At 38.6% G+C, this 21,820-nt stretch overlaps 1 protein-coding gene across 3 annotated transcripts in view; it reads right to left on the bottom strand.

Annotated features, from left to right (window-relative positions):
* LOC103466867 (plexin-A1-like) overlaps nt 1-21,820 on the bottom strand; it is a 331,178-nt gene that overhangs the window by 40,803 nt on the left and 268,555 nt on the right. For all 3 annotated transcript variants that reach the window (XM_008412750.2, XM_008412753.2, XM_017305775.1), the window contains exons 17-19: nt 15,794-15,887; nt 12,502-12,738; nt 6,888-7,031 (exon numbers count right to left, since the gene is read on the bottom strand). In XM_008412750.2, coding sequence (XP_008410972.1) covers nt 6,888-7,031; nt 12,502-12,738; nt 15,794-15,887 — 475 coding nt within the window. The remainder of the gene's footprint in view (nt 1-6,887; nt 7,032-12,501; nt 12,739-15,793; nt 15,888-21,820) is intronic.

The raw sequence follows: 21,820 nt of genomic DNA, 5'->3' as shown, positions 1-21,820 counted from the left end.
GATAAGCGGAAGAAAATGGATGGATGGATGGATGGTTTGTTTGGGGACGTTTCAATACACAATTAAACTTTGATGTGGATGAAAAAAGCAAAATCTGGCCTGCCAAAAAACCTATGTCTCAGTTTGGTTGAAGTGAAGTCTGGCTCGGGGACCACTCCACAAGCAGGAAGTGGACTATAGCACATGGCATTCTGGGTAAGTACAACCAAAACAAACATCCATGTCTTGCGATAGAGGGAGAAATGGTTTGTAGTCTTTTAGCAATGACAAAAATAAACGCCGCTGAAGCCTGACACCAATCCAATTGTGAAAAGATGTGAAGAGGCCCTAAATCTCCAACACCAGCATGTGGACCCACTTTTTTTGATTCTGTTGGTTTATATTCATTTCAATATTAAAACAGTCACCTGCACCATTATGATTCATTGTAGTTCCTCTGCTTGTGCCTAACTGAACCGGTTGACAAGAGTTTATGGCATTGCTCAAAGGCAGCTCAACCACATCCATTAAGGGCTAGAATATTTCTATGCAGACTTGTTCCACCACCCACTCTGATTCTCTACTAGTGCCATCCATGGAGAGAGAGAGAGAGAGAGAGAGAGAACGAGAGAGAGAAAAACTCGGTTCATTTCTGCAACAGCACCTGTTTGACATCAGACAAAGTTGTCTGAAAGGATCAAAAGTTGTTGATCTGATGAAAGAGAAACTGGCCGAGCCGATCTCTAAAGCAAAGGTCATTAAATTTTTATCTGTTGTGTAGTCACGCTAAACAGATATCTCTGACAGGCTTGCACTGCGAAGGCTTACATCACCTCCATCGTTGTGAACATTTCTTGTAGGAAAGCTTTTCGATTCCTGCCTCCAGGGGGGCAGAGGAGCAACTTCAGAGGGCTTTGATAATAAAGATTTCAAAACTTGCCCAGTACTCTTCTAGGTAGCTGTCTGTGACGGTGCTGTATTTGGGTTAGATGTTTTCTTGTTAATGTTCTCGTACATCACTGTCAAATTTAACTGATTTAGGTCAGAATGTGAATGATGGGCATATGGACAAGGATAAAGCAGTGTGGTACAGGACGAAACAGACATTAATGTCATAATAACATCATAAAAGATTACCCATCACACACACACACGCACCCCCCGCCCCCACCCACACACACACATATAGACTATGCATATATTCACACACAGCATAAGTAATCAAACAAAGTAATCACCAGCATTTAAATCTCTCCCCAAGGAGTCGTGGTAATTATGGAAAGTCAAACACATCTGATGTTTTTTTTTCTCTGACTAACTACATTTATATATGCACAGTGTGTCACTGAAATCCATCAAATCAAGATATCCCCCAAGGGGGTTGATAACCGATTCAAATGAAGTGTGATTATAAGCTTTGAAGTTCTTGTAAGAGCACTTTCATGTTGACATTAACAAAGTCTGAATATAAAAGAGAAAAAGTAAGAAGCTGTTACATCAATATCAATATAATCAATAGCTACAAATTAAATTTGCAATAGCAAAGGCAATTAGAATGGCCTTTTAGGACTAGGGAACTAATAGTCTGTGTTGATAGGAATTATGTCCTGAGAGAAACTAACAGCCTGAGTTCCCATTAAGGCTCAGAAAGTCTGAAATTTGCCTTCTGTATTCTACAAATTGAGCAACTTTGGAAAAAGGTCCAATTTGTTGCACATTTTTCACCACCATCCATTCCATCCATCCATTATCTTTTGGCTAATCCTGGAACTAGTAACCAATCTGTGCTGAGAAACCCACACTTCCCTCTCCAGAGACCAGCTCTTCTGGGGTAATCCCAAGGCCTTCACAGGCCAGTTGTGAAACAGTTCAGTGTGTCCTGGATCTTCCATTGGGTTTCCTCCAGGCGGGACGTACCTGAAACACCTCACCAGGGAAGCGTCCAGAAGCCATCCTAGCCAGAAGTTCAAGCCACCCTATTTCTAAGGGAGAGCCCAGACACCATGAGGGTGACAATTGTTCCTTTGGTAACTACCCAGAACAGGTGACCACAGATGCGGGTGGGAATGTAAATCGACCAGAAAATCGAGAGGTCTCCGGCACAGCACTCGCATCACTGCGGATAATGCATCAATCCACCTATCAATACCACTCCATTTTCCCTCATTGATAAACAATAAGGGAACAAGACTGTAAGACACTTAAACCCCTCCACTTGGGGCAGGACTCTGTTCTCTACCTAGGGAGGGGACTCTACCTTACAAATCAGGGCCAAACGAGTTCTACAAAAAAACTGTTTGATTGTGATTAAGCACTTCAACCTGAACCTCTGGGATGGTGCTTCGTAGAGTAGTCTTGTCCTGTCCCAGGCTACTCAGTGCTGCAGCTCCTGATGTAACTTCTTAAGTAAAACTATGCCAAATCTATGGATGGTCAAGTTTTTGTGGTATGTTTCTACTACCTCTGCACAGTTACAGAATGTAAGTCGAAAGCTGTGAAAAACTGGATCATAATCCCAGACCTCAAACCACTGTTTTAGAAATTTATCGAGTACAAAACACCTGATCTTTAAAAAGTGCTGCAGAACCCTGTTAATCATTAAATCGTTTAAGTCGGACGTGCAACACCAGAGAAACACCTAAAACATGCAGGACAGTCGGTTCAGAGTTACCAAGACTGAGAACCACTAATATATAGGATATAAAAATCCATTCAGTCTCCCAGTTATCTGCAGAAAGTCTTGTTTCCCCTCTTGCAGCCTAAATCAGCTGCAGACTTTCATGACAAGTCAAAGGTCATGCAGTTCCCTTTTAAATAGCTTCTTAGATTACATTATTGTAGAGGTGACCTTATAGGACAAATATACTGCGATAGGAAAAAGGTTGGATTGAGGGTAGGATCTTCACACGTCCCCTAACGATAAGAATGTAAGGTAACAACTTAGAATGGGGGCACTGGTATGGTTAAGGAAACCAATTAGGTGACACATCAAATGACATGAATTCAGAAGAGGTTAAGTAACATGGAGGCGTTGATATATTTTAGTAGCTTGTCTATTTTTATTCAACTGACAGACTGAAGGACTGGCAGAGGAACTTAAAAAGCTGAAGGCCAAAACAACAAACAAGTTTCTTCAAAAACTCAAGGGAGGCACACAGCTGCCAACACACAGCTGAACATCTGAGGGCATGCACAAAGACAAGCTGATACACATTCAACATTTCTTACATTGCACCGACACACACACACACACACACACACACACACAAACACACACACGCAAACACACACACACACACACCCACACACGTACAACAACACAAACCTGGGGCCAGTACGTATTGACGCCCATTGGGGTCCCCTGTATGTAGGTCATTGTGTAGAGGGAATAATGTTTTGCTACAGCTGTGTCCTGCACAACATACACCACAAAGACCAGGGTGCTCATACACACACGCACACACACCATAGGGAAGCCATAAACACAGGGTATGTAGTTGCACTCACACACACACATGCACACACACAGAAGAGCAAATAGGAACAGACAGCTCTATTTTTTTCCATGGCTATTGTCACACGAAAGAACTCCACCACCCCCTCCGACATATCGCATCGCTCCGATATTTAACATGACATTTCATTCAAAAAGCAGGAAAGTGGAGGAGTGTGAAAAACTTTGAGAAATCCACCTTGGAGCTGGCTGCTTCCGTTGAGAGCTATCATATTGAATTACACGGATGCGCTGTCAGTAGCTTTCTAGGTTTATTGACTGTAGCTAGCATGGAGTAAATGTCATAAAGATATAGTGAGATGACTGTGAGAGGACACTGGTAATAAGTTTAAAAGCTGTGGATGGAGAAGTGGGAGCTGACTGAGTGCACTTTTGGGATATTTAAAAAGAGGAATCCAAATGTATTCACGCTGAGCGCCATGTCGCCAGAATGAGGTTTGACCTTCAGTGGTGCAGACGCTCCTAAGGGGAACTCGGTGATGTCCAAGGTCTGCTTCAGTCAGAGTGAATCAGGGAGTTTAGTCGCAGTACTGCAGACAGCTCGAGACAAGCAAAGCTGAACAGTAGCCACAGGATGCACTTTTAAGCCTGACATTTCCACAAGGCTATTTCCACAGCATTATAAATTTCAGACATTAAGGGAATGTCAAAATGTGTACTTTAAAACACTTCATACAGTTGCAAACACTTAGAAGTAGGTATGAATACCTTTATTGATTCATCTGAACTGCTATTTTGGGACTGAATGATTTTTACAAACAATAACTATTGAAAAACAACAAATAGGTTGAGTTTAAGTCACAGATTCCCCCTCATTTACACAACTATAAATAATAGTACATATACTTAGAACTGCACTAACATACGATAAAAGATATTTGCAGATATGAGAGTCCAGTAGACTTGGTTCAATTGGGAATTAAAATTGCAAAATCTATTACATTATGAACTGCTGCAGTTTGTCTTCACACTGCACTGTCTCAAACAAACTAAACCTTTCAAATAAACCTGTTCAGCACCCTCAGCTACGGGGGGCGCTACGCCAAGAACCACTGAGTGAAACAACACAAAAACCTCTGAAGACACCGAGTACAACTTCCGTCTTCATGAAATGTAAACAAATGGAGAGCTGCCACATTTTAGTGGTTGTAGGATTTCAGTTTTGTTGTTGGTAAAAGACCACAAATAATTTCTGTCTCTATCACAAGACATGCCTGTCTTGCCTGTATTTACCCAGAATACCGTGCGCTGCAGCCCACTTCCTGCTTTTGAACCAGGTCTCTGGTCACATATGCATTCGAACCGCACTGGAGTTCATTTCAACTGACCTTAGACCTAGGTTTTCAGGTTGACCAGAGTTTTTCATCCACATCCGAATGTGAAATGAAACAAACTTTCTACACAAACAAACTACAGTTCGATTAAATGGGATTAAACAGGGGCAAATGTCCAACAGCAAGTTGCACCTCAGAATGATTTAGGTCAAAATACATTCATGTTCTAAAACTACAGAGTCCAAACAGAAAGCTAAACAACAATCTGTGGGAAAACTAGAACACTGATCTGATCTGGTCTACTTTTATTGGTTTGTCAGGTTAAAACCATTGAAGTTTGTGGTGACAAAATGAGAGGAAGCAACTTAAAGAAATATGAACTGTTTTGCTTGGAATAGCACATAGAACTCTGTCCTTAGGTCCAACCCATTGTTTACAACACTTTAAATAAAAGCTCTGTCAGAAAATGTGAACTATCACTTTAAGTGCTGATCCAGATGAGAAGTGGGTGACAGTCTTATTAGAGTAGACGGTGGGTGGAGAAGTGCCTGGCTGGAGATTACTGAAGGTTAGTCACATTATATTCTGTGTATAAGTAAATGTCTCCATCATCATACTTAAATGAAGCTCATAAAAAAAGCAGAGAAAATGGCATTAAGGAAGCCTCCAATGTAAAAACCAGCAGCAGCAGAGGACTGCTGATGGCTGCACTGCTGTTGAAGTCAAGATGCCCAGTGGATAAAAAAAGAAACATGGCTCTGAACATGTCTCCACAGGTTCAGAGTAGAGATTATTACAAGAACAGCTAAATGAGTTCCTTATCCACTTAATTGATCAAACTCAGTATTAACTTCCTGCAGCTCCTGAGCTTTAAACGTTGTTCAATGAAAAAATAAAAATAAAAGAAAAGGCGCATTTATCAAGTTTCTATCTCCTAAAAGTGAACTTATTTTCAGCAACAGGTTGCCTGGAAGCCAATGAGGATCAATGTGTTAATTAAGCGCAGCATATTTAACAGCAGCCTTGCAGCGTGAGTGCAGCAGAGCATATCCTGAATCTGTCATAAGGAATTGTTTCAAAAAGACACATGGGATTATTTATATACCTCAACGACAAAACATGGTGAGGTGAGACTGAGCGGAACGTTTCCAGATTCATCAGGAAGTGGAATCATGTGAAGTAAAGAGGGTAAATGATCTGCTTAAATGGTAATGGAGGTTCATTTAACTGAAAATAATGTGAGGAAAGAAGATATTGAGCATTTTATGGGTTGCAAAGAAAATTTAGAAGTGCTGTCAACGTTAATGTGTTAACGCATGTGATTAATCTGAAAAGTTTAAAGCATCAATTTTACATAAATGGAGATTAATTGAACTACTATTTTGACTTAAAAGCCTCTCTCCTGCGGAGGGTTACCTCTGTCCCAGCAGCAGATTATGAACTTGACACACAAGCAGCAATAGACGATGAGACATAAAAAAAGAGTTTTCCATGACAGCAGACAGCAGCAAAAGCTGAACATTTCTCAATGTTTTGGTGCTGAATTGGAGAGATACATTTCTAAATGAATGTTCGAAACAAAATGACTCCCTTTAAACCTTCCTGCATATAAAAATCTGGAAAACTGAGAATCTTCAGACATGTTTGGTTTGAGACATTAAAACGTTTATTGAAAACGTGAGTACAGCATCGGTTATGATATAGGCTATTTGGGCAGTTGCCCAGGGCGGGGCAACCAAGTACTAGAAAATAAAGTATATTTTATCTGTCAGTTATTGGTGTGTATGTGTGGTAGTGGAGCAGGTTTTATGTAGTTGCTGTTGAGTACCTGCATTTTGCTACAAAAAAATAACACAAAAACATTTAACTGTTGCATTTTAATTGGTTGAGTGCAGCAGAAGGCAGGGCTTGCTCGGGGCATCATCCCTGCAAGAACCACAACTACAAGTATTTGTGGTTCTTGCAGTTTTGGTTATGCTAACAAAGTTAAGCATACTGATTAATCGTGATTAATTTTTTAAATTGACAGCACTAACATTTGGTTAGACAGTTTGGGACAGAAAAACAAAACAAAACTGGCAAGTAGAGTGTTTTTGACGGTGACAGAGTTGTGAACTGACCGTGACTTTGTGTTGTCCGGTGAGGTTGGGCCATTCGCACAGCAGCTGGCTTTCAGACAGGGTCAGGACGCAGGGAGTCTCTCCAATCAGCACCGTGTAGTTCAGGCGGCTGTTACCTGGCGCTGCTGGGATCAGGTTACGACCCTAAACACAGAGGAGGGAGAGAGTCAGGAGCAGAACGCAGCCCATTTGTCAAAGCCGTACTTTAACTGGGACATTTGTGAAAGGTGAACATATTTATGATTATTAAGTATTTTACTGAGCTACAAACTGAGAGAAAAAACTCAGTTTGAACCTGCGGTTCTTTTTGAACTCACTTTCACCTGTGAGCCTAGTTTCTGGTGAACAATAAGACTTTATAATGACTAGTATTTTTCAGTAAATGATATAATTCTGTCTTGTTCCACTCAATAAAACAAATCACTGACAGCATAACGGCTCTTTTAAATTTCATTTCCAGGACAGGATTGTCTATATTCTTCTGTATGGTACAAATTCCAATGATAAAAACTAAAAACTGGTCAAATATATAGGGTTTATTTCAAAAAGCAAAGGGCTAGTTTTTAACTGAAACTATGATGAAGTTCATGGAGGACTATTGCAAGAAGTGAGTATTTATTGCAGTAAAACACAAATAAATGTGGAAGCTGAAATAAGGAACTATTATATCAAAAAGCAACACAGAGGTACATTTTAAACATTAATAGGTTTGAACCAGGATTTAATATGACGTTACCAAAGATCTAACTAACACCAGGATAATTCAGCAAATAATTTGTGTCCTTTAAACCAATACACTTACTTCCTGTCTGTAAAAAGACAGGTTATAAAGCCTTGATTTTCTTGAAGAAAATGAATGACCAGGCAGTCTAAATGTATCTGAGAGTTCTTGTGTGGTACAAATCATCTAAAAGTAAGATATATATCTAAGAGAGCTGTATGGGAGACGGGAATGACAGTTTCCCTGAAGGAAATCCCACAGGGGTAGATAAAGTTTCTGTTTATCTGTCTGGACCAGTATCAGTAACTGGACCAGTATCAGTAGTACTAGAACTAAAGAGAGGGAGGCAGCATTTAGCTTCTTATGCGCAGAAACTTTTGGTTCCTTTAATCAGGACTGAAATCATAGTTGTGTCCTTGAGCTTTCTTGTAACTGTAAAATTGTAATTGCATTTTACCAAATGTTTACTTTTCTATAATTACTTTTAAATATTTCTGGTCTTATCTTTGCATTTGATTTTCTGGAAACACTTTGAATTATGTTTGGTATAAATATAAAATATAGAAAACATGCCCGGTTTTAAATCAAGTGTCAAATTCAAGGTTCGAGGTTTAAATTTGGCCTGCCAGAAGTATTTATGTGACCCTCTAGAGGTTAGAAACACAATATTACTATTGTGTGCTTAAATGTTATTTTATCAAATCACTGTAGTTTTATCTGTATTCTGCTAAAATTACATCAAGGGAGAGAGATGTTTGATATAATTTTATTTCAAGAGGTTCTCATAAAATGCAGAGACGACTATATTTTAACAGTTTGTTCATGGACAATTTTATAAATTGTTTTGTGCTTCAATCAGCTCTTTGAGGACATTTTGTGGCTTGAAATGAAAGTGAGTTTCCTGATTCATGGCGCATATTAAAGAAAAATGCAGTTCTAAATTCTGTCATGGAAATTGAAAAAACCCTTAAAAAGCTATTTTTTTTTAGCTTAAATGCGTCATTCAAACATATATTTTCCCCAAAAATTAAATGTGACTTTACCCACACATTGACAGCAATGGAGGATTTAGTTAGTTTTGTCAAGCCAAAAACAGTAAGAGGGAGAGATGACTGCAAAGAGAAGAAAACCATTTGGAAATGTTGGAAGAAACCATCAGGAGGAAAAGATGAACGGGAGAGGAACAGGCTTTGCTCTGAGTAAAGAAGAAAGGTAGTGAGCATGGAATCGGAGTTAGTGAGTTGGACGGAAATGGAGAGCGAGGAGATAGCTGCCATGTCTCCCGCTGACTTAGCAGTGGGACGCAAAGGCAGACTCCTTTTTCCAATCCCATCATCTCTGCAGGCTGCTGACACCCAGCCCTGCTCCGCAACCCTGTAAACATGCATCCCATTCCATCTTGCAATCACTCACACACACACACACGCACACCCCCGCACACACACACACACACACACACACACACACCCACACACACACACACTCACGCACACGCGCACACACACGCACACACACACACACACACCCACGCCCACACATGCACACACCCACACCCACGCCCACACACGCAACCACCCTGCATGCATCTTCAAAACCACACAAGCCACTGAGTTATTGCCACACACTGAGCTGCTGCTGCACACAAACTCTCCAAAACACACACGGGGACACAGGAAACGCTTAAGAAACAACAGGATCAAATGGATGTGTTCGCTCCCCGAACCCTCAAAATACAAACTGAAACACTAAAAATTAGAAATTAATTGCGTGGCAAGCAAAGTGCGCCACCCCCCTCTCCTCACCAAATACCGCCACATCCCATCTCTCCAAATTGCATTTTTGTCCATCTCATCAGCGCTTCCACTGGGTAAGCAGTTCCGCCAACAAGCCAAGCAGGAGATTTGGCAATTACCGCGAAGCTCTTTGCAAATAAATGATCTTTTAAGAAATAAATTACAACGGTTACGCTGCTTTCAGTCTCTTCATGGAAATAAGCTGCGTAACACACTCTTTGATGACTCTTTATCTATCCTGTTTTATCTTTCTAATTCGTTATCTATCGAGAAGATAAATGCATTAAAAAGGGGAATTCAACGCAAATGCAGCGCTCTGGACGACATTAAAAGGGCTTCAAAAATAAATATGTTTTAAAGTGTTCTATACTGTAATAAATGTCTGTGTACATAAAGTTTTGGTTAGGTTAGGTTTTTTTGGAAGTAAAATGATTCATGTGCTCACTTGTCATTTTTGTCAGTTATTTGGGTCATCTAGAAAAGACTACATAAAGGGGCAAAGTAGTGGCAGTATGTGAAATCTCCAGAATGTAAATATAGTCAAACAAAAACACTTAAAAACTGTTTACTGTCACTGTCTCTTCTAAGAAAAGATACGTATTTTGTCCTTCATCTCATCTGTCAAAATAAAAATATTGTTCACCTTCCTGATCATCTTTGAAAGTGTCCACTCCTGCCATTTCAAACTAAACATCCCAGAACCTCATTCTGAGTGCTTTTTCTGCTGTATGTTGCATTTACGGGACTTCAGGCATTAGGTCTGAGTTGGTCATGTTTTGTGAAGTTTCTGTGTCATCATGGTTTTGTTGAGAAATGTTTTGAGTGGCTGCCAAGAGTAAGATAACAGCCAAAGCTACTTTAAATAACTTGTTCTTTAAATGAAGTTCTCCCTTCATTCGGCACACAGATGCATTTTTTAACAATTCTACTTTTGAACTTACTCTATGCTGTCATGGGATTCACATGTTGTCTGTAGAGGTGGGTTACTGGAGAAAAATATTAGAAAAATATGTACATTTAAGAGTAGTTTTACTTTTACTTGAATAATAACTTGATGAAGTATCACTAGCCTTAAGTTCAACTTCTGGTTAATCTTACCATCTGTAGTGTGTGTGGCTGCCGAGTGGGACCCAAGGAGTGTTTGATGCAGGACTATGACTAAGTTTTTCAGGGACCTCAGATAATATTTGCAATTATATATTGTTGGTGAATTACTATTTAATTTGAAGGCTTCTGGATCAGCATGGTTTTAAAGACATAAAATTTGAGGGGAGACAAAGCTGTACTGCGCTGGACGTAGGTACTTAGAGAGGGAATTTGGCTACTCATTAACATTGAAGTAATCATTATATTAAACTGTTACAAACTGTTACAAAAACAAATTTCTGTGTACATTTTGTCCAGAGAAAGAACAAAATTGTTCCGGTATATTTATACATTAAAATGGCTCAGTCAAAGTCTCAAACTGCATCCAGTTAAGCATCTGTGGCAAGAGTCAGAGGTTGAAAATACCAATCTCCAGACACAGAAACCTGGTACATCAAAAGGTTTTGCAGCTCTTACCTTTAATTTCTGTTGGTCAGTCCAATAAAATACAAAAAAAGTTTGTAACTTTACCAGAAAGTAGAAAAGTTTGAGGAATAAAAATGCTTTTGTGGATTATATAAGTCCTCCAAAACATCCATCTAGTTGCTTTAATCCCACCTTAGGCCAACGTTTCAGGGGAACTCAGAGATAAGACACAGACCCACACGCTGCTCAAAAATTACCAATGAATTTTTCTTACTCATGTTAATTTTCCGTTAATGAAACTGAAAACCAATTTAATCCAAATCTCCCAGAACGCAGACCTACATGCCTCCACGCTGCCCTTGTAGCACTACAAATTAATTACACAAATTGAAAAGGCTGCTGTTTAAGAGGCCTGCAGGCTGCAGAGGAGAACTGTATTCAGGGAAGTGGCTGAAGGACACAAGCCGGCCTTGGAAGGTGTGGGCATTTGCTTTCAGCTTCCATTTATGAATTAAAAAGACTTTCTTTTCTCTCCCCTAAGGGACCTTGTAAACACACTTAAGAGCTTTCCCCCCCTCCATCTTGTAAAGAAAAAAAACATGAGTGTGTCTTTCTGTTTGTTAGTCTAAGTCAGTTTCGCAGTTTGCATTACAGAAAATGTTCAATATATGTTTGATTTTTAAAAGAAAAATAATGTTTTGAAAAACGTCCATCAACAGCAGCAGTATAAAGAGACAGGTTTTTATGTATCAGAATCCTATTAAAAGCAAAAATAGCAAAAAAGAAGTTTTAGTCAAGGAAATACTGTTGATCTGGAGTGCATGGAAGAATCAAAACAACACTCATTTTATGTTTTTGAGAAGGGAATAACAATATAACATGATGTAAAGCTCAAAAAAGCTGATTTTACATAATACTATCCCTTTAATATGCATTAATTGGCGGAAACTATCTTAGCTGCCCTGTAGAAGTTAACATGGAGGTTTTTCCATATTTCCATTCTTGGAGAAACAACCAATCAGCTTCAAGAAAAATGAATGCTGTTCCTGGATTGGCACAAGAAAAGTCCCAGTGAATGACTTCAGAGCTGCTTTGGAAAATTACTTAAACTTACTGTGTTGTCATTGGACAAAATTTGAAAATCTATAAGTATAACTATAAATACATACACATATGTACAAGGGATACTGGTGCAGGTAAATAATAATAATAAAATAAATCTAGAAATGACAATATTTATACGTAAGATATCAATTCTTCTATCTCCTTTCATGACAATGTTATGTAACGAGAGTTTTCAGTCAGATGTTTCTTCTGAACCACTGTAACACACACTGCTACAGGAGATTTTTCCTGCCTACAGTCATCAACATCTACAACAACTTTTGAAGAAATTTGTATCATACAAGTTATAACAACATTTCATTTCTCTTCGGGGTTAATAAAAGTATTTTATGAGTTTGAACTGTATTGTTCAAATCTTGTTTGAAAAAAAATTACCTCGACAGTTCAATGTGAAATCCATGGACAAAATCTCAAGTAACTAGTAATAAAGATCCATGGAAGTGATTTTTGGTGCATTTCTGACCTTCAGTATTAGTGGTGATGTGGGTTTGAGCTCCAGCATGCCGGACGGACTCAGCGGCTCAAAGATGGGGTCCGGGTAGTAGCTGAACGTCTCGTTGACCACCACCAGAGAGTTCACGTTGTCCATGTAGAAGCCGATCTCATCCGGGCCGGTGCCGGTGTCGGAAAAGCTCAGCTCGGAATCCGCTACTGATGGAGCGAGGCACACCATCACAGAGTTGTTGTACACGGTGCAGTTCTGAGAAAAAATAAGATTCAATTTGAAAACTGAAACTGATTGCGGTTGTAAATATTCAATCTTAGTCTATTTTTAAAACGCTCCCACGCCAATAAAAAGCAAGCAGCCCTAGCCTCTTTTCAAAAACACTTGGAATCAACATGCAGGCTGTAATTTTCTGCTAAAATGAATCTGTTGGGTATAATAACCAAACCTTTTTGTAAGGCAATGCCCTGTGAAACTACGGCGCTGTTAGACCCATTGGAAATGGAAATTGGTTGCAAATTTATGATCAACTGTTAATAACGGCTCTGCTCCTTTGCTTGTATCTGGGAGTATTTACATCATTGCTTTGGAGAATACATGAATACAAGATGTCACGACCAGCCGGCTTTGAGGCCGGTGCTCCTGTTGCTTGTGTGGTGATGACAAATTTCACCAAACACTTACATTGTGGTTTTGTTTGTTTGTTTGTTTGTTTGTTTTTTGCTTACGGTAAAGAAGTCGTTCTATTTGGCCCTGATTAGAACAGCCGAAGCCAAAGTGATGCCATAATGATATAAAAAGAGCAGAAAGGTTTTGTCAGCTAATCGTTATACTGTCATGGAACGTAGCGAAAAGGGCCACAGCTGTTTGACAGATGGGGAGAAATGTAAGCGTGATTAGTTGTAAATGACGTTCAACATTGAATAGCATCAGCATTGTCCTTTAAGTGTAGCACTTTAACAGAAAGGCTGTGTGGGAAGCATTGTGGAGGCTGTCTGCATCAATAAGTCCCATCTTCAGCTGCAGGTTGAAGTGCTTCAGAGTTGTTTAAAGTTCATTTCTCAGCCTTGACGACTATTAGCCACAATCATCAAAGTTTTTGTGAAGGTTCTTTATAGATTATCTCTACAGTGCTTTTTAAAAGTTTTCACACTCCTTGAACTTTTTCACATTTTGCTGACATTAAGACGTGAAACTTTTCTATGTTGCATTGGGATTTAAGAGGCTTTGAGTTGTATTCTTCCATTCGCACGTTTTACTAAATTCTCCTTGGTTTGTAACAGTGATGGCCCATATGGGCAGTTGCCCAGGGCGGCACCAGAACAGGTGGAGGGTGGGAGGGAGATATGTTGCAAGCACCACATAATTTATTGATTATTTTTTTATTGATATACTTATCAATAAATTGGGTTTTCTACACATTTTTATTTCTAAAAAAAACAACACAATTTTGCAAGGGAAATGAAATCACACATGAACAAGTTAGTTGATGCAATAAGTCATTTAAAATCATGGAAATGACACATTTAAGCAGTTACAAATTATAGTAGAGAAATTAACAGAAATACAACTCACTTTCTGTCAATTTCTATGTGGTTTTCACCAGTAGTGACATCCGGCTGTTGATCACGTGAAGTGAAAAAATATGTTTCCATTGCAATTTTGCAAAATACATCTATTTTGATATAGATGAGAAAAAAACATCTCATCTTAGCGTGAAAACTTTTATCAAAAAACACAAGTGTTTTGCAGTGTTTCCATTAAGCAAAGTTATTTTTTGTAATTTTAATTTGTGCAATTCTATGTTTAATGGAAAAACAGCCCATTTACATGTTTTGTGTGGGACTGAACTACATTTTGACCTGCCAAGTATTTAGAAGATTTCCTGTATTTTAATTTGAGCAGAAGGAGGGGCTTGCATCTGAAAAGCACACATTTTTAGTAGGACAGAACTTCAACAAATTAATTAATTACATAGATTTTAACACAGTAAAAATATTAATGCATTTAATAGCATTTATTTTTTTTTTACATATACAGCTTCTGACTGGAACCTTTGTATTCACCTGATTCTGGTACGCCTGTGAATCTGATGCAAAATGAAAAAGCAGCTTCTCTCGGCCAACTGGGAGTTAATTTTTGCTTAAATAGCAATCTGATGGGATGCTGGAAAAGTCTATTGTTGTGTTCAAGCTGTGCTGAAAGAATTTAGCGCATCACCAGAACTATTCAACATTAAATAGCATCAAAATGCTAAGCAGCAGCACAGATGTCCTCGATGATAATGCCAGCGTCCATAGTTTACATTTCTAAAGAATTATTTTCAAAGAACTTCCATGAATGATCAGAGGTTTTAAAACATTTGACGCTGAATAAACATAAAAGCCCTTTGCATCAATCAATATCTTTGTTGTTGAACTCATACGTTTTTTTATTCAATAACTTAGCAGCAAAAAGAGTTTTTGAATGTAAAATGCTGGTTATTTTGTAAATATATAATTTTCTATTAAAATGCAATTAATTACAGACTCTGTAATTAACTCGATTAAAATGTTTTACCCGAGCTGAGGTTCAGATTACAGAATAACAGAGGTGATGCTGTGGATTAACTTGCCTCTTCCCATTAGGAAGTCAACACTTTTAAAAGCTGCTTAGAAAGTATTTTTTATTATTTTATGAGTACAGAAAAAAATAAGAACTGAGATTTTTTTATTTACTATATATTTGCATAGTGATAGTGATATACCCTCTATGACTTTCAGAGTAAAAAGCTGGATGAACAAAGTTTTGACTCAATAGGGGAGGTGATAACAACAACAACTGTTGTCAAGTTTTTATTTTCTAACACACCATTTTCCATCCACATCACAGTAATTCATTACTTTGGTCCTGGTCCATCACTGTGTACAAACCTTCTTATTCTCCTTCACACATTTCTCAGGATTGTACGACACACTTATGTGGCAAAGTGACATTTGCAAACCCCAATGGCCTGAGGTAGTGTTACAGTGCATGTCTGCACTGCTGGTTAAAAGAGAAAATGTGACATAAGCAGAGCATGACATTGAAGAGGATTTTTTGCTCCAGCCTGTTTTTCAAGCTTGTCTTGGTTATTTTACATAAGCGCTTATCTAGAAAATGGATTCTATGATGCAATTGCAGCATACTTTGGTGGGTTTGTAATCTATATGTAAGTGCATTAATTCACCTGTGTAACTAAATTATGAAATTATTATGAGCTAAATTATGAGCTTGTCCTTCTCACAAGATCGGCTTTGAAAATCATTTGTGTCGGTGATGCTGGACTCACATGAAAAGACTCAGCCTGCCCATATTTGGCCCTGATCTTTGGTTCTCGGATGGTTGCTAGGTTGGTCCCACTCACTGTTAGTGGGGTTCCACCACTGTGAAAGAAAAACAACAGAAAATGACAAAGAAACTTTGGCCAGAAGTTACAGGGAACATTTACTTTGCATTTTGCTTAAACTTGCTAAACTATAACTACTTTCATTTCAAGATACGGGAGATTGTCTTGTTGATAATTGTTCATTAATGTGGTTAAAGTACATCGTAAAATTGTGACAAATACAACTTCTAAGCACAAACAGTGGTATGTGTTTTTATTTGCAAAAATTAAATAAAACAGTTTTCTAAAGATCTATGTTCCATGATTTTGTGCTTAGCGTATAAGAACAGTTAAGGAAAAATGAGAGCGGTAAAGAAAGAGGATGTTCTTGAAGAAAGTGAAGGCTGTAGGACTGTGTGATGTCGACTCTTGTACACACAGCATCAGTTCCAGGTTTCCCCTTTGATGACAAGTGCCTGATAATTCTAAACTGTTTTATTTGTTAAAACATACTTTGTGTGGGTCAAACTAGTGAGGATTTTTACTCTCTGAAAAATAACTCCAATTCACTCAGATGACATGTTGGTGTATCCAAAAATGATTAATAGACTCAGAGGCAAGATCACAAGGTTCATAGAGAAAGTAAAGACTTTATCACAGGAGACTCTGCAACTCAAAGGGAGTCTTTTTACTAAACTTAAATTAGATTTATGATGTGTCCCTTAAAGACGTCTCAACCTCTTGACACAGTCTTTGTTTTACAGTGTCAGTTCCAGCCTCTGAGTCAGTTTTCTGCGGAAGGATCACTACTTTTCTCTGCTGCTGGGCTATTTGTGCCACAGTGAAATATAGCTAAGAAGAATCCCTATCATGAGTCTTTCTGAAGGTTTCTCACTCCCTTCTGGGAAATAAGCTTTAGTCTCTATCACATAAAAACCTGAAATAAAATCTTGAAGAGATCATAAACAAAGGACAGCTTTTGAAAACATTGAAGCGATGATGGTGCCGTTCAGGAATATCATTGTCAACAGACTTTGAGTAATAAAGTGGAAGATAAGATTGCACTCATCTCCCACTTTATTATGTGTACCTTGTCAATTGGTTAACAACTGTAGTGAATCAGCCAATAACATGGTAGCAACTCAATAGATATGAGCATTTCACCATAAAATGAGCATCATAATAGATATTTATGGAACTTTGAAAAAGGCATGTTAGTTACTGATTGAAGATACTTTAGAAACAACTAAATTACTGGGGTTTTCATGTACAATCGTCTCTCAAGAATGGTCTAAAAAAATGGTCCAGTGAGGTACCAGCATCTACAATGCTGAGTTCATACAGGAATAGTTCCCCCGGTTTAACATGGTAGAAAGGCAATATATCAAAAAACAGAGTACCATCTCTGAATTTGAAGCATCTCTACTTCTGCTCCAACATTCAGACGTTAAGGACAGAATTTGGAGTAGGCAACAGGAACACACTGTTCACTGTCTTGTTCGCAGTGCTGGTGTAAATGGTATTGTAGGGGGTTTATTGACCCATCGTGAGCCTCAGTTGAGCATCATTTGAACACCATAGCTTACCTGAGTATTGTTCATAACCATCCCTTCATGACCACACTGTATCTGTACTCTGATGTTTACTTCCTACAGGGTAATCCACCATGTCACAAAACTCAAACCATCAAAAACTGGTTTCTTAAACTTTACGGTGAGTTCATTTTACCTAAATCTCCTCCAAAGTCACCAGATCTTAAACCAAAAGCAAGTGACAGATAGTTTCTTGTCAATCTCTGGGGAATGTTTCAGATTGTTGAATCTACAGTTCTAAGAATTATTGTACTTCTGGTAACACACTGGGGTTCAACCAGGTACTTGTAAAGTCTACTAAATTAAGTGTCTGGTGATATCTTCCATAAAAAAAAAAGACTTTTACAACAGAAGCACTGCTTCAAGTATGTGGGATGCAAATGTTGTTACACCCATCTACCCATCTAACCTGTGTATTCTTCCAGGGTGGCAGGTGCCTTTTTTTAGCAGTCAGTGGGTCAGAGGCAAAGTGAAACTTGACTGTCTCCCCAGGGCAACACAGGACAAACAAACCGTCTAAGCATACTCACACCTCAGGGCGATTCAGAGTCCCCAATTAATCTGACATATAGGGTTGTGAATTTCGGAAGAAAGCCAGAGTGCCTAGAGAGAAACATGCATGCTTACAAGGAGAACATGCAAACTGCAGAAAGATTCCAACCCAGGCTTTCTTTGTTCTTCTTTTTCTTTTTTGGAACTACTGGTGTTTAATGAAGAGTAGAGGGACAGGGAATAGTGTGGAGAAGCAGGAGGAAGACATGCGGCAAATGGTCCAAGACTGGGAATAAAACCCAGGACAACTAAGTTGAGGATTGCAGCCTTTGAACGTGGTGCACACTCTACCAACTGAGCCATCTAGCGCTCCTGCAAGGCAACAAAGCTAACAACAGTGAATCCCACACATAAACACACCATTTTTCAGTTGTTCTTTTCAATGACCACCATGGCACAATCACTGTGATCTCCAAGGCTTTTTAAAAGTGACGAAATGGCATAAAATCTGGAAAACCTTTTTTGCTGTGAAGGCAACCATGACACTGCTGCTCCTGGTACTCTCCAAATAGTTTTAACCTTGTATTTTCCATGCCTTGGTGACTCTCTTCCAGACTCTGTACATCAGCAGCAATGCCACCACCAATGCCAATAAAGTTACCAGCCCTGATCAAAATTCTAAATGACCAAGTTACGCCAATCAAACACATTCTTCTCCCCAGGAAATTCATTATGAAATTCTGCACACATAGCTCTATGTGTTTTACAAGTGATTATTTGAATGGCTACTAAATGACGGGAATGCCAGAACTCCCCGAAGGAGTCATTATCAAGACAATTGCGACAGACATTTCAATTCTGCAGTGAAGCGATGCCAATCACAGAAGCAAACCTTAGTCACCCTTCCACAGTACAAGGACTGAAGAGTACATCACCTTCCCATGCATTACCACTGACTTCTTCAATATGCAGGTCTCTTTTCTTACTCAGCATTAATCTGACACTTATCCCAAATGACTTGATGCAGAGGCACTAACAGCAGAGGAAATGATTTGAGAGGAAGCAGAGACAGAAGCTCTTAATATCTTGGACTGGGAGTCTGGCAGGCTTACACAAGACATTCATCTCTCGCTCTAATCCAACCAGGCTTAGAATAGCTGCAAACGGTAATGCAAGGGTTTGACAGGAGTAAGTGATAAAAGTAGGTACACTGTCTCTCACGTTGTAGCTAGATATTAGACTCTAGCCTGACTATTCTTCTAAGCTTCTCAGAGCGTTTCTCTGCTGGCATGCCCTCTATTATTCTTCGCCAAGGAGAACAGCATTTATCCTCTTTTTTTTAAGATATGACTGCTGAAATTTCAACACTCTTGTTGGTTTTAGGTTTCAGCCAGTCTTTACTGACGAGTGGATTTTTTTTGTTTTTGTGAGGGTTGTTCACAGTTAATTCTGGGAAAGCACAATTGTGTCATTTTTGTGTCAAGGATTGTAACAAATCATACACGTAAGTATTTTTAATACAGTTATTGATACCTGGTTTATTGATCTGCCAAGAAATTACTATTAAAATGCAACTACTTTATTGGGATAATGTGCATTAAGTGATACAGTGGCCAACACAACTACTTTTCAAAGTGGGGAACAAGAAACGTTGCCATTCAAATAAGGTAGAGTTGGATGGGTCTAAGTAAGTTAGAAAAAGGCTACAAGAAAACAGGTGTTCAAAGTGAGGCCCATTTGTGGCCCTTGGACTGATTTTGTGCGGCCCCCAAGTGGAATTAAAAATCGCTGCAAATCGAACCTGTCCAGCACAGGAGGCTGATGCAGATTGATGCTTTTTATTTGTAGTAGGGTTAAATTATTACCCACATAATTATCTTACAAAGGAAATGCTAAGTACAGCACAAAGTATTTGTCTTTTTATAACCAAATTTTTATAATAAGTAGAACCATATTAATCCAGATAATCATAATGCACTCAAATCAGCTTATATCTGATTTTTTAAACTTGGCTACATATAGCAAGTAAATGACCTAAATCCTGTTCTTATTCTGAGAATAAACTTGTTCAATTAAATACAAAAACATTTCCTACAAGATATAAAATTGGACCACTTTATTTGCTTGATTTTAGTTTTTTTTTTTGGCCCGCAACTACTTTTGGTCCACATGACAAAAAGTTTGGAGTCTCTTAAATGTCCAAACAGCACCAACGACAGTGTTGAAGAGGTAGGTCATGTAAAACCTAAAGTGAAATTATACTTTAGCTCTACCTACTCGTTCCCCTGCAGTTCTGTTGTTATAATCGATCAAAAAGAATCCAGGACAGGAACTTATTGCTTCAGCATTCCACAACATCCGGGACATTTTCAAGTCCATTGTTCTGGGAAGAGTTTTGTCCACTTCCAGTTCCAAAATGACTGTGCTCTACTACATGAAACTTACAAAAAAAAACATAAATTATTGAATTTCTTGTTGAAGAACATGATTGTCCTGACCTCAACTTCATAGATGACCTCTAACATGAATGTCAATGTCTGACTTCACAAATGAAACTCTGGCCCAAGGGTCAAATATTCCCTGAAAGACACATCGTTGTGGAAAGTTATAAAATAGAGTTTTTGTATCTTGATGATTACATGAATAATTATTGTATAATAATATACATATATTTATCTTTTATGTCTATTTAATGGATAAACCAAATAATGGGGTATGTGCCACGAGAGGTGGTGACGTATTTCCGTTTGAATTTATGCCACATAGATTGGTTCCGGGTCCTGCTTGCTCCTATTGTTTTAGCCAAAGCTGCAAGATCTGTACCATGAAAAAGACGCAAAACTTAAAATATCTGTGAGCTACTGGTGCAACAATCGAGTTTTGTGGTGTGCCGTTGTGTCCAGTAATTAGCCGGTACCATCCAGTGCTTAGTTTTTTTCATTTTCCTGCTGATATCAAGGCGACAGTGGACTGTAGCCAAAACTTAGCCACTACAGCTAACACASGGTTTGTAGCTGCCTGCTATTTCAAAGCTTGAGGATRTTGAAGATCCAGCGTCAGAAATGGGAAGATGGAGGTTAAAAGGGAGCTGTACGTTCTTCGTCTACTGGAATAATTTGTTGGAGGAAAATAATACCGGAGGAAATCCACTGCTACGGGAACAGGCTGAGAAAAGAGGCAGCGATTCGGCACGTGTGTTGATGCGTTTGTGTTATACGGAGTATGAAATTATTTTTAGGCAACTCCTTACCGTTTTTTTATGTGACAATTATATAAAATACATTTAACATGCAGTCGAAGCGATACCGAGCACTGTAATTTAAGAACAGCCGAGAGAAGCAACGCTTCAGCCCAATCCAAACCACACAACTAGTCAGTCAGATTAAAGTCCAAAAGCTTCGCTTTACAGCCGTTTAAGTGGCACCGACCCACATAAAAAAACCACAGAACAAATGGTACAAATCACGTATTTCCCGAATCCCGAAAATATGACATCTACCTTTGCTGTTTCATAATTATAATCCACGTTAAAATGAATTTTTCCACTTGGCTGCTATAATCTGTTCCTGCGTTATACAACGTAATTTCTCTTTTTTTTCCTCTGAGATTCTGCTTAGAAAATTAGGTTATGAAGTTACATCCTCCCGCTGCTTTTTGTTTTTAAAATGGTAAATTTATGTTTGCCTCGACTTTTATAAACTAATGCCTCTAATATGCATCATTTTTTGTATTACTGTTGGTGCAGATATTAGGCGAACACGGTGCTTTGCCTGCTAGTAGTTTAAATTAATTTCAGCTGCACATTTTCAAGAGAGTATTCAGATTTTAACATGCATTTTCTAAGTAGTATTTTAGTTCACTCTTACTCAGTAACTTCAGTGACAACTCTGAAACTTTTTTTTTTTTT

The sequence above is a fragment of the Poecilia reticulata genome, linkage group LG7, assembly GCF_000633615.1.
Source record: "Poecilia reticulata strain Guanapo linkage group LG7, Guppy_female_1.0+MT, whole genome shotgun sequence".
Classification (NCBI taxonomy): Eukaryota; Metazoa; Chordata; class Actinopteri; order Cyprinodontiformes; family Poeciliidae; genus Poecilia; species Poecilia reticulata.
The sequence above is the reverse complement of the archived record's forward strand: the minus strand, read 5'-3'. Positions and strand labels throughout refer to the sequence as shown.